Source organism: Rhinatrema bivittatum, chromosome 4, assembly GCF_901001135.1.
Source record: "Rhinatrema bivittatum chromosome 4, aRhiBiv1.1, whole genome shotgun sequence".
Taxonomy (NCBI): domain Eukaryota; kingdom Metazoa; phylum Chordata; class Amphibia; order Gymnophiona; family Rhinatrematidae; genus Rhinatrema; species Rhinatrema bivittatum.
The window spans coordinates 42,605,997-42,619,957 of NC_042618.1; the positions used below are offsets into that span (position 1 = coordinate 42,605,997).

The 13,961-nt window shown below is 40.4% G+C and overlaps 1 protein-coding gene across 3 annotated transcripts in view; it reads right to left on the minus strand.

The window, feature by feature from the left end:
• The window catches only part of PPP1R13B (protein phosphatase 1 regulatory subunit 13B), a 200,771-nt gene that overhangs the window by 159,051 nt on the left and 27,759 nt on the right, over positions 1 to 13,961 (minus strand). The window contains exon 1 of one of the 3 annotated variants that reach the window (XM_029598044.1): positions 4,370 to 4,624. The exons of 1 other annotated variant lie outside the window; for it this stretch is intronic. In XM_029598044.1, coding sequence (XP_029453904.1) covers positions 4,370 to 4,495 — 126 coding nt within the window. In that variant the 5' untranslated portion in view covers positions 4,496 to 4,624. Of the gene's footprint in view, positions 1 to 4,369; positions 4,625 to 13,961 lie in introns of those variants that run through there. One more of the 3 variants, XM_029598043.1, reaches the window with a different exon arrangement.

A 13,961-nucleotide genomic window follows, 5' to 3' on the forward strand; every position in this document is an offset into this window, starting at 1 on the left:
TGGTCCAGGTCTAATAAAACTGACCAGGGGATATATGTTCATGTTCCATTTCTCCTTAAATCTTACATGCTGAATTCATTTCTGAGGTCAGGGGGAGGCAATGCTGTTTGATAACTTATGAATGTGTGGCTTTATTGTCGAGGAAAGTAGTTTTTGTTTTTATTACTAGCTTCTTTTAAACATGATTAACAGCCATTTGACTATATAATTCTCTTGGCATGTTATAAATTAAAATGACAAAGGAAAGAGAAAATAACTTGCAACTTCTTGGCTATTAGCCTGATCATGGCGCATGATGGCTATATTCTTTTATACTGTATTTGTTATATCATTTGAATACTGGCCCTTCTAAGGATGAGGTTTAATCAACTGGTGTTACTATGGTACATACGGTAAGTTACAAATCTTTAAAACAAAGCTGTTGACAGGTTAGGGCCCTCTGTAAACAATGCAGTTTTCCTCTCTACTTGAATGCAAGGGTTTTTATTTACAGGACACAGCTTTATTTACTATTAGTACTGAACTCAGTCCAAGAGTTTATTGCAGTGTTTCCCAACCTCTTCAAGCCCTAGGCGCACAGGTTTACAAAAACACTGTGTGACACACCAGCCTCCGCGAGTTGGAGAGGATTCATATGGCCAAAAGAGGAGCAAGACTGAAAGCCCCATCAGCCTTTTCCAAACTTTTAAAGAGAGAGAGAAGCGATACACAGGAGATTGTAACAGACCAGCTCTCTCTAGATTCAGGTGCAGGAGAAAATGGTGTGGTGTGGTGTGGGCAACCGGCTCGATTGGTTACCTTGGCTGCCAGAGCTCCTCCGCTGGGTTGCTCCCAGTACCTGAATGAGTCACGCTCACCATTTCAATCAGACTGGGGATAAAATGAAAGCTGGAAAGGCTAAAGGAAGGTGGCAATGTGTTTAATAAGTATGTTACACAAACCCTGCACGCTGCCCATTAATTACCACTCCAGGGCTCATGGTTTAACTAGGAAAAAGAGGCATGCATTATTACACATGTTCCCTGAAAAACTCCTACACATTTAAGAGCCACTGCTGTTGTGTCTTGTTACTATGAGCAAAGCCCAGGTGCTGGGCTAGATCTGCGCATCAGGCAATGGTAACTTTTCTGTGGCACACCTGATCAGGTCTGAAGACAAGTGGCACCCCAGTTGGGAAGCACTGGTCTATTGCTCACTGTGAATGTTTAGTCCAGGTCTGATACTTACTAGGTTGCTTCACCATTATTCCAGTTCACAGTCCAGCTCCACCATGCAGAACCTCAGCCATTAAGTTGTCCAAACACTGGGCCTTTCCCAGAAACACCTTCCTAAGTCCACAGAAGACCAATATACATCTTCGGGGGGGGGGGGGGGGGGCATGGCCAAGTCCCAGGCTCACACTGATCTGAGGCTGCCTCAGTTTAAGTCACTATTTGTCCTCATTAGCAAGGCATCAGCCTTTGATCTGGCAGATCCCGGTTCAGGGCTGCCAAATGCCTTTTTTTGCCAGGACAGGTGTGTGGTTTAAAACTTTTGTATTTACGTTTTGTTTTATTTATTTTTTTACTTTCAATTGCTATAGGAGGTCTTATGAGAAGCTTCCTCAGGTTATTTTAATGAAAAGTCTGGCATTCTCAATCTGTTGTGCTCCCAACGAGGTAGGAAGATCATTTATAGGCTCTCTTTACATATGTAGAAAAAGTGAGTTTTTATGCTGCCTGATTTACAGGCAGATACAGTAAAGCGCGGCTGCGATTACCCCGTTTCTAACCTGCTTTGTACCCACAATTTACTATCCCTTTTAACCCATCCTTACCACTTCTTTAAATCAATGGGAAACCCTTTCCGCCCGCGACATGTATATGATATGTAAACGCTCCGATTAGCTATTCCCTCCCATACAGTAACGTGCGCCACGACTATCGCCTTTTTAACCTGCAGCTTAGCCGTGTCTTTAACCTGTTAAATTACCACCTACCCTTACCCCTGCGTTAGAGGGTAGGCGGTAAAGTTTGCCCGTGAAATTTCATGGGCAAACTTTCCCCCAGCCCCCGCTCACCTGCCCTGGTCGCATCCAGAGGTGCCGGTCTCCCGTACGGGTCCGCGCTGACAGGGACAGGGACATTGACTCACAAATGTCCCTTCACTCTCTCCTCCAGCATTCCTTCTTCCGCTTTGGCTCATGTTGTCCCTTCATTTTCTCTTTCAGCATTCCTTCTCCCGCTTCAGCAGCCCGGGGCGGATCGGGCACTCTCCGCGAAGCAGCTTCCAGCAGTCCCCGCCGGCTAAGATGCATGAACGCACGCCTGTACTTCCAATTTGGGCTCTCAAGGCACCTTCGCTGGCTTGAGCGCCCAAATGGGATGTACAGGCGGTGCGAGCTCATCATGCCAAAAAAATTGCACTGGCAGGCAACTGGAAGATTGCCAGAGCGGTGGAGCCAGGGCCAGGTGGGGGGGTGCGCGGGAGGAGGCGGGGCGGCGGCTCCCCTACCTTTTCTGCATGCGGGGCAGCTCCGGCTCGCCTGCCTGCCTCCCTCCGTTCCGCGGCTCACTACCTCCCCAGCGCCATCTTGCAGCTTGTGACGTCACCCCTGACCCTTGAGCACCCAAAAGCCGGCGAAGGTGCATGAACGCACGTCCAATTTGGGCGCTCAAGCAGCGAAGGCGCATGAGCGAACGCCGTGACCTCGGAGGTCCATCCAGGCGCTCAGGTCACCGTGTGCGCTGTTGCCTGCCGGTGCAATTTTTTTAGCATGATGAGCTCGCACCGCCTGTACGTCCCATTTGGGCGCTCAAATTGGACGTGCGTTCATGCACCTTCGCCGGCGGGTCTGCTGGAAGCTGCTTTCACTGCCGGCTGCCCCCGGGAGGCAGGGAAGTCGCGGTGGGCGCCTCGGAAGGAGGGGAGAGAGGACTGGGGCTGCTGGAAGCATGCAGTAAGTTTACTTTAGTTACAATTTCTATTTTCTTAATAACATGTCGAGTCGATTTTCGCCCTGCGCCTTGCTTCAGGAGGGGGGAGAGAGGACTGGCAATTCCCGATGCCCGAGCGTAGGAGAACCATCCACTTCCTGGTACCTGTCATTTCAAATGTCATTTGAAATGACAGGTACCAGCGCACCCATTTTACTGTATAGGCGCTGTATAGCGCTCTATACAGTAAAATGGATTGCGCTTCATGGACGCGGCTTGCATTTGCATGCCATTTAAATACTGTATCAAGCGGTATGTGATCTGAACTATGCGCGCGGCAAACGAGGGTGCGCCCGGCACTACCGCACTCTTTCTACCGCGTCCTTACTGTATCGGCCTGTTATAATGGAAACTAACTTTTTAAAAAAAGCTAACAGTTCTAGAAATAATAAGCCCTACTGATAAGCACTGAACAATTTCTTGGGTACTTTGTCAGCTTCCCTATTTCTGATGGCTCGTTCCTTTCATTGCTTTAATTTGTATGTACAACAAAAAGCTTTTTTTTTTTCCCTTATCTCTTGCCTCAAACGTTAATGGTTTTCTGGGTGACCTTGCACTAGACAGCAAAGTGAAAGAAAGCAGTAGCACAAAGATCTACATAAAGCGAGACTGGTACCAGTATCAGAGCAGTGAGGAGAAAGGCAATCAAAGGAAAATCCACCCATTTTAATACACTATTACAAAAACATTCACTTTATTGTTGTTAAAATATACTTGTTTCCCTGAACAGTCATGTTTTAAAACAGATTAATGCACTGGTTCACTGAAAAACAATGTAAAATATTGCTTTAGTGTTTAAAAAGGTTTTTTTATTAAAAATAAAAGCACCCAAATTATGACTAATATTAGTTTTAATATACATGCTTGATATCTTTAGTCTCACTGGCCTTTGAAAAAAGGGAGACAATCTAATATTGATAACCTTAAAATATTGAGAACACTGAGAAACTATTTTACATGGATAAACAGAGCGTGAATTTCCACTTGAAAGGGAGGACAACTAAAGACCTGATTTCTAAAAACGCTCTTGTTCAGATCTATAGGATAAAAGAAACAGCTATTTAACCCAAGGCCAATTATATCTCAAAAATGCAATGAAATTGCCATCAATGATTTACCAAGACAATAAGTAATTGGCTGTATCCATCGCATGCTATATTAGGCCAAGATGAAAATGTTAGTACAGAAAATATTGGATTGAAATCCTAAAAATTAGATTTAGCTAAGAGTACCCTGAATCACTCAACGGGCTTTGTGCACATATAGCTATGTTCAAGATTCTAAATAAAACTATTGAGAAACCACTCTACCACAATCACTTTAACAAAATACATTGTCTCATACATTAGAGGTAAAAATCAGCTGCAATTCCTCCAAAAGTAACATCATCCCACCTTTTTGTGAATTAATGGGTCCTTTTTTCTACTGTTAGGCTTCGATCCAGTTCTCTCCAATAACCACGGTTTCTGTTTGCACTTGTTTACAACACTTTGAAGAATCATTGTAAAGTAATTCCTCATGTATAAATGACCTACACTAAAATGAATATAAAATAAAATAAAAATATAGACAATAGGACTACAATCTTAGCAGAGTTTATCTGTTACTAGGTACAACTAAGAATCAGCTTAGATGAATGTGCTTTAAGTCTACTGGATATCAGCCCCCAACTCTACCCCCAGTCACTAAGGGCTGTGATAAGACCTTCCGATGAAAGAAGACAGACCAGAGATGTGACAGTAAGTTGATATGGCGGATCAAGTTTCACCAAATTAGGAATACTTGTGCTATGTGGTTTCTGTTTTCCCAGTCGTCAGATGCTTGTACATACCAACTAGAAATTGTGTCAGTCAAAAGCAAAACAAAAGGTTTGCCTTAAAATCATAAGCTATTTTAAGCTCTGATAGCTAAAAAACAAAATGTTATTGATCTTGTTTTCCAGCATTTAAAATTATACATCCCTACCTTCAGTTTATAAATGCTTGTCGTCATAATTTCTCTAGCTTGCAGACCTCTTCTCACTACAGCTGAACCTTGAATGCCATCTGATCAAACTGCCCTGTTAATATACAATATTCATGTATCAAGTAAATCAGGGGAGGAGGTGGGATTCTAGGCACCTGACCACAAATTTCATCGTTGGCTCCTGCCTGACATGAGTCCCCTGCAGCCTGTGGCCAGTGATGATGGTATGCCATCTGGAGACTCCTGGAGAAGAGGAGATTTTAATGTGGCAATGTTTAATCAATACTGAAAGAGACAGTAATAAAGTGTTCTGGCTCGTTAACATGGCATGGGGCAGCCTGAGCAGCGCCAGATAAACAGGTGATGCTGGCATAGTCTGAGTGCCACTGGAGCATGGGGTGCAGCAGTCACCTGCTGTGGGTCTTGCCAAACTGTCTGGGAGAGAGACTGGGAGAGAGGAAGGATGGGATAAAAAGAGGAAGAGGCTGAGGAAAAAAAAACTGGTAAGATAAGGTAAAAAAACATACAGAGTAAGAGAAAAAAAAAAGATCAATAGAAAAAGGTAAAATAATTTTGTTCTGGTTCCTAAAACTTTTGGCCAGCACCTAAATATTTTTTTAAATCCTGAGACAAACACAAAACTGCTCACAGAGTATAAACGGGTACTGAATGTCAAGAGATGCTACAAAAAGAAGCAATGAAACACTCTGTAAAAATATGTTTACCTCACCATCTCCCAAGCATATATCAAACACCTATTTCTGAGGCAAGGATGAAGAAGAGCTTGGGGAATGCCTAGCGAGGGGAAAGAAGAGGAGACAGGATGCCAACAAACTCTCTATTTAATTAAAACAAAACTGAGCTTTTTTCCTTCTCTGGGACAGCTTTGGAAAATCTGGATTTGGTAGTTCCTTTTCTTTAGTTTAATAAAACTACCCACATATTCACTGTAAACTGCAAATTTTTAGAGACTATGTGACACTTTGGCTTTAAATTATCTGAAATATAATTCGTTTATTTATTTTAAAACTTTTTTATACCGGCATTAGTGGGTACATCATACCGGTTCACATCCGAACCAAAAGGAAGAAAGTACAAAAAACAGGGACAGGGGGTGGGACAGGAGAGAAAGAGGAGGTCGAAAGAAAGCATACAGAGCTACAAATAATATATAAACAACAGAATATGAACCAATTCCTGAAATGCATGGGCATTAGCCTCTACACTACCACTATAAGTATGCTCAGTTCTTGAGCACATGGTCGTCAATGAATAAACTATTCATATTTTACAGTGCATTCTTCATAAAAGCAACACTACAGGCAAGAATCAACAAAACATACTAATTTTGGTCAGGATTTAAACAAAAGAAAATTTAATCACAATTTAAGTTCTCTCTACAGTTTGGGGACTGAAAACTGAAGAAACACACGGGCTTATTTGAAGTGTTATGTCTTGAAGCAGGTTTGCTGGGTGGAAAGAATTTTGAGAGTGGAGGAGTTTCCATTTAAATCCTGCTCCCAAGCTACTTCCTCTGATAATTGATTCAGAATAATGCCCTTAGGTGCCCAAGTCAGTGCTTGAAGAATGTTCCACGTGAGAGCCATTTAAATTACTCATCCAAAAAAAATGGATTAGTGATCACTTACACCACTAACTAGCAATCTCGTTACACATAGCTACATAGTTTCTGCATTTCTCCTACTTCCTCAACGGCAATAAGCATTCAAGGAAATCATTGCTCCCTCAATTTCTGACAGGCCAAGGAAATATTTTCAAAAGAGTTACATGTGTAAAAACAGCAAATATCGTAGCAATATTCAAAAACCCATTTACATGCGTACATTTTTGAAAATTACCTCTAAGCACAAAAAGTGTTCTTTTGTGCAACTTTTTATAAGCTTAGCTCAAATTTGTGCACTACAAGCCATGTGTGGATGTGTGCCTGAGAAAGTAGAATGCAAATATAGAGATTTGGAAAATCCCCCTCCCCCAAGAAAAAGGGCTTGCAGGGCAGACTGGATGGACTATTGGGTCTTTTTCAGCCATTATTTATTATGTTACTATGAAAATAATTCTACATTTAAGTTATTTTCGCAAACCATTTGTTTTAAATAAAAGGAAACATCAAATAAATTAAATTTGATTTCCTTATGCATACTGGTATATGGTTATTGTACCATTTTAGGTGTGCGCTGTGTTTTGCCGTGTGCACAGGCTTTACAATCGATTCCTAAGTCAGTATGGAAAAGTTAGTGCCATAACTATTCCCTCTATGTTGTGTACACACAGACAACTTAGAGGGGGGAGTTATGGCACTAACTTGTGCATACAGTACTGATCAGCAGTTCTCTCTCACTCTCCACTCTGTTTAGGAGATTTCCTTTTGATCCTTTGGAACCTGTGCTGGGATCCTAGTGCCATGGAGCCTTTATTTGCAACTATTTGGGGATTCCCCCCTCCCCTATTTTATGTTCCCTCTGTAACCTAGTCTGATCACTGCATTGAGACCATCTGGGACAAGGGCCATGTACCAGCATTCTTTCTGGAATACTATATTCATGGGTACTGTATCTGGCCAGTAGGTGTCGCCCTTGAGCAATGACCACAACTACCCCATTTCCGGGGGTTGTGAATCCCACTTCTACAAAATCCCCCAGCCCTGGCCAACCTGGGCAGAGGAAGACCTAACAGGGGATTAAACTGGGAACAGACCCTCTTCAGTTTTTGTATTTCAGTAAATGTGGCACAGCAAGTTAGTGTACTGATCTTTCACCTTTGGTAATTTTGTTTTTAAGTTTAGGTCTCAAAAAAATGAGTTTAGCAGACCTCGGCTAGAAATGTGGCTTTGATTACAGGTAAGAGTTTGCTATGCTCAGTCTAGACTCAAAATGAACATTTTTTTAAAAACCACAAAACCTCCTAACAATTTTGCATAATACATGATAATTTGCAGTCTGGGCCGAGTTTCACACACACAACAACTTACTACTTAGAGACAATAGCCATTTCCAAAGCTGCCAGCTCTCCCGCTTTAGAAGGAACACAGCTCCTTTTGGTGAGGAAGACTAAACTCCTCCACAATTCATCCATGAAAAAATCTCCACTCCAATGAAATTCAAAAAGAATTAAAGACATCTCCCATTTAGGAACTTTCTACTATTGCCAATTATTGTCTAAGGAAGAAACATGGTCCCGAAACCAGTTTCTTCCAGTAATGGAGCTCATTAGTTACAAATTATTTTAAAAAGTTATACCAGACTGCATAAGAAGCAGCATGGAAGTTGAAATAAGAGGGACTTTATGCTGTTTGCCTATCAAAATAATTATTTCATAGATAAAATCATAAGTCATGTGAACTGAAGCTTTATTCACAGAGAAAGGATTTCCCACAGGCAGAAAGAAGAGAATGTAGTCACTTGCCCCAGGCCAAGCGTAGAAAAGTAAAGCATACTGTCAGAACAATTTTGTTTTGCAAACCTTTGAAACAGTATTGCTGTTTTCCCTAATATTATCTTAGCCATTTTAACTTTAAAACTGAAGTTCATCTTAACCAAGTGTGAGGTAAATATTTATTTCTAAATTTCACACCATACCTCAATACTGTGAATTCCAACAACTCCATGAGAAAATCTGTTTGCCAGTGTAAGTAGAGAACGCTGCATCAGTAGCTACAGTGGGGTTCCCAATTCCTTCTAACAAAATTCAGTGCTACGTTTTCTTATATACCAGACAACACTACACTATCTACAGTTACTGTCTCCAGCATACAAATCAAAATGCATTTAAGTAGAAACTTGTTTCACTGATCTAAACACACACTATACTTTCATTGTGAAAAAATATTATAGAAATATTCCAAAAGTAATAAAGAATAAAAAAAACAAAAATGTCGACTACAAATTCACACCCTTTGTCATAGCAAACCCAAATTATCTACGATTCAAAAAAAAAACTGCCTTAACAAGGCCCATAATAAGTTAGAGTTCACCTAAATACTCCTGCATGAAGAATAAAGCTGTTTCTGTTGTTTGAAGAGAATTTGAAGCAAAGGTCAAAACAGACAAACAAGGAGCTGCAAAAGAATGGTAGGATAATGTTATACAAAAATACAGATTGGGGGAAGGCTATAAGAAAAGCTTCATGTCTTTGAAGATCCCTTGGGGCACTGTCGGGTCCACCAGTGTAAAGCTGGAATAGTTTGGCAACCCCAAGACACTGCAACGATCAAGCAATCCCTACAAAATCAGTAACTGTGGGTTAAGGAAAACCGCTGTGGAAGGTCACTGTGAGACCTAAGACTACTTCAAAAGAACTACAGAGGTCTCTGGCTGAGACAGGGAAAAATGTTGACTCAACAATTTCAAGATTACTCCACAAACATGGCCAGTGCTAAAGAAAAGCCATATGATGTGCCATATAGGGGCAGATTTTTAATGGAGTGCGCGCGCAGCCAAAGATGCAGCGATTTTATAACTTGTTTGCACATATGCACGCATGTTATAAAATAGCCTGAGCGTGTGCAAATGTGTTCCTAATTTTAAGTGGGCATGCGCCTAGGCATGTAAATCCTGTTACCACCCCTGGGAACAACGCAGTTATGTGGGAGAAGATTTTGTCGTCAGATGATACAAAAGTAGAACATTTTGGTCTCGGTGCTAAGAGCGTGGCATAAAACACACACAGCACATAATACTGCTAACATTGTCCCTACATGCCCTATGGTATCACTTCATATTTATTTCCTGCCTTATCTTCTTTCCAGCTTGTTGCAAGCTTCCAAGTTCTCTTCCCTGTTGACTGTATCTTTGACTCATTCCTACCTACTGTTTATCTTTCGTTTACTTGAATAGTTACCCCAGTTTTATTCTTGTTAATTGTAAACCGATCCGATATGGTTATTTACTATGAAGGTCGGTATATAAAACTGTTAAATAAATAAATAAATACATTAAAGCATGGTGATGGCTGCATTATGCTGTGGCAATGCTTTGCAGCATATGGTCAGGGAAGCTTGTGAAGATAGAAAGGAAGATGGATGATGAAAAGTATAAGCAGAATGGAATAGGTTTTCCTCCTGTCACAGACCTGGGATAGGAGAGAAGATTCACTTTTTGGCAGGACAATGATCCTAAGCACAAAGCAAAAGTGACAAAATTAGTGTCTAGATATAAACCAGTCAGTTATCTGTCATCACTGACAAGACAGTCGGCTTTGGACTGTCCACTGGTGAGCTCAGTTATGGAATGCAACTACCCCTGAAGCAAAAAGCTACAAACATGGGGCCATGTCAGGGAAAATTTACTAGACCTTCCTTCACCAGATAAATGGCTGGTTTATATCTAGACACTAATTTTGTTCTTCAGCTCACTCATGTTTCTTATGGACTAAAAAACCTCTTTATGAACTACGGCAAAACTGGTGTAACCTTAATCAAAACTTTTTTACTTGCACTTTAAAACAATAAAAAATAAAAGCGGACCTATCTTTCTTTACTCAACCCTTTCAGAGTACTTATGGGTTGATTCAGGGGCAGTCCTACAAATATAAAACACGATTTGTGCCTTTCACACCTCTCCATGTCGACATTTATTTCATTTCTGTATATTCCAAGAGAAAGACAAAAAAAATGTTTTTGAAACTGAATAAAATATTGACTGTTTGAATTTATGGGTGGTTGGTTGGATATTTATGGATTACAACTAAATGCCACAGGTTACCTGGTCAAAACTTATGGATGGCTGAATATGAAACCCCCCCACCTCCCACTTTCAAAATACAATTTTTTTCATGCAGTTAATATTGATAAAAATTGTGTGAATATTTTTTGGGAACATTGTTTGGTTTGTTGTCATTTATTTCCAGTCAAATTGATTTACAACGTGTCATCATGAAATCTGACCATATAGTACAATGTGAAAACAAGATGGAGAAGTGTAGTGAAGCAATTTCTGTATATTCCAAGGCTTTTTCTTTATAGGATATATGTGCTTTGTTGGTTAAACATAATGGAGTGAATTTTAAAACCCGGCGTGCACCAAAGCCAGGAGATATGCGGAGAAGTTGGGCCAGTGCTCACTGCGCAGATTTTAAAAGGCGCCCACATATGCCCGTATCTCCCGGTAAGCACACAAATTTTTTTTTCCAGAAAAAGGGATGCTGTGTGGCGTTCCAGGAATTATTAATGAAACCAGCGCATAAAAACGTACGTGCACAAGTGTACGCCAAGGTCCCCTACTGTGTAACTTTACTTCTGCTATGGATAGCGTACAAGTCCTAAAACAAAAAACAAAAACTAGACTAGATTAGACAGCGGGGTTTTAAGGGTAGGGGCTAACAGGGTAAAAGGAAGGCTAATTAATTAGAAAAGTTAGGGAGTCCTATCCTTTACCTGGGCAAACTGGGAACAAACTGAGGAAACTGGTAATTGCATTGGCCATACGTCTACTAAAATCCCCCCACTTACATGGCAGAGGCAGCATTTGCGCAAGTCCATATAAAGTTGCATACACACGTACATGCATACAGCCTATTTTATACCATGTGCGCATATACGCGCATATGTTATGAAATGGCTGCATCCTTTTGCTCGAGCCAGCATACGTACGTAGATGTGAGCCGATGCACCGGTTCAAAGTTACTGTCAATGCGGTATTCCATCATAAATTAAAAAATTCTGAAAATGTTGACATGAAGAAATTTGTATTCAGGTTATTTCTCGAAATTCTCATATTTCTGGATTTAAAAAATAAAAAAGAGAGACCCTATAGATACCAAAGGCCTCATTACCACTGTTATTCTCCACCCATTACTTACTATTCAAAAGGAGAAATATTTTAGGTCTGAAATCTTCAAGCATATTTGTGTAAAGTCAAATTTGGATCCTTCCTTAGATGAAGCCTCTTAAGTTTTCTACCTGAGTGTATGGAAAAGGGAACTCTAATCTCGCTTGAAGCATTTTAGGATTAGATGTTTAAAAATAAGACATTTCTTGGTCAATTGCAACCTTCTCAGATGTTACTAGAAAGACACAAACTAGTCAATAGTAAGACCTCAGGTTCTTGCCAAGGGCAGTTTTTTTTTCAAGTTATTCTTGCAGGTGTAAGTGAAAGAGAATACTTATGTGAGGTTTTTTTTAAGCCTGATGAGTTGTCCAATTTCCTGAAGAATCGTCAGCAGAGATCGAAGACTGAGATGATTTACTCTTTATCAAGTTAAGGTTAAATGGCTTGCTTTTCATCAATTTCTTAACTCTAGGGAATGAGCTGGCACTAGGTTTCATTCATTATTGCTATTTCTGTATCTTCAGTCCCTCTTTAACCAATAACTCCTATGATGCGTTCGCATTTTGGATTCCACTGCACATACTTTTAATGCATATGAAATTTTAAAGAAGTTTGCAAAATGTGAATAGATGGACTCTGATCATCTTCCATCTGTTTCTGGCACTGATGTAGTTCATGAATCTATCAATAGCACTCTTCTAACTTGGAAACACGTTAGCTGAAACAGCTCAATAAGCAAAACATTTCTGCAAAGTGACTTACTTTCTGTGCAAGGCAGCTCAGCCTGGTGGTCTTTCACCCAAAAATGATTTCACTTCTAATCCTAGCATTAGGTCAACATGCAGGAACACTGCTTTATAGTTTTCAGTTGGCAGATGTTGCTTTCCCACATTCTGTATTTAATGACAGCAGATCTGTTCATGCTTCTAGCATCAGAGCGGTGGCGGGTGCATGACTAACAAGCCACGACAGGACTTTGTTACACAAACATGGAAGCCACCAATAAGTTCTATGTTCAAAAACTCATCTCAACAAATAGTTCCACAATCAGGTAAGAAGAGACCAGCACTGTACATCTACGGCTAAAATATATCAAATTCACTTAAAATAATTCAAATCAAAACACTGAAAGCAAGTAGAGTTTCAAATATGATTTAAAGGCAGTTGCATTCCCAGAAAGTGACTGAAGATGGTCCACAAAAGGTAAGTGGTGGAAAAACAGCAATCGGGAAATTTTCATTAAGATAGACTATTAATTTGCTCTATGTATTATAACTGGGGACAATTTAGATTTCAAAATTGGTTTGCATATTTTGCTACCACAGATTTGTATAAAGTTTCCATTCAAAGTAAAAAAAAAAAACAAAAAACCCAGTTACACCACTAATAATTAGTAGTAAACTGCATGCCTCAACCTGACCACCTGTACTCCAGCCAAGCTGATCCCCGCCCCCCCCCCCCCCCCCCATCTTGAAAAACAAATTCCCAACACAGCCTACAGGTGGGAAGGCAGGTCTGCCAATACCAAAAGAGAACAAAAAAAAAAAAAGAGGCTGTGAGCTTCTTGTGGTCCTGGCCTTACTCTCCACTCTGTCCATAGCCATTCGTTCCCTAACAAGTGACACAACCTGCTTTACCTAATTCATCCCTTCCCACATGAATGCTAGCCAGCTGGCTCAATCAGGGGGGGAGGGCACTTATCATGGCCACTAAGTGGTTGGCTTAAGTTGCCCTTTCATAAAACATGTGGCTCTTCCATATAAGGAAAAATTAGGTGTTACAATGTGGATATGAAATCCTGAAAAGCTAAACAGAGAATAGACTCATCCACAGAAATGGAGCATGATCAACAGCAGATACAAAATGAAAGTCTACACAGCACTAAGTTATTCTGGAGAGAATTTTCAGTGTTAGTTTTGCTACACTGTTTTTTGTTATTAATATTGGGTCAGGAGAAGTAAAAACTCTAGAAAAACTGAATTTCCATTTGATTTTGCAAAGTCATGAGGAAGAGAATTAACTCTCAAAACAGTCAAAAATGATGTAAAATTAGTACAATGAACAAAGATATTAACTCTCAACCTTTAATTTCTTCACATATGAACTAAAGCAACTGATAGAAAATTTCCAGAAGTGCAGCTGTGTTGGGCTGTAATAGCAAAAACTACAAAGGCTGCTATTGTTTTATAAACAGGATTGGCCAACTCCAACCCTCAAGAGCAGGAAAAAGATCTGG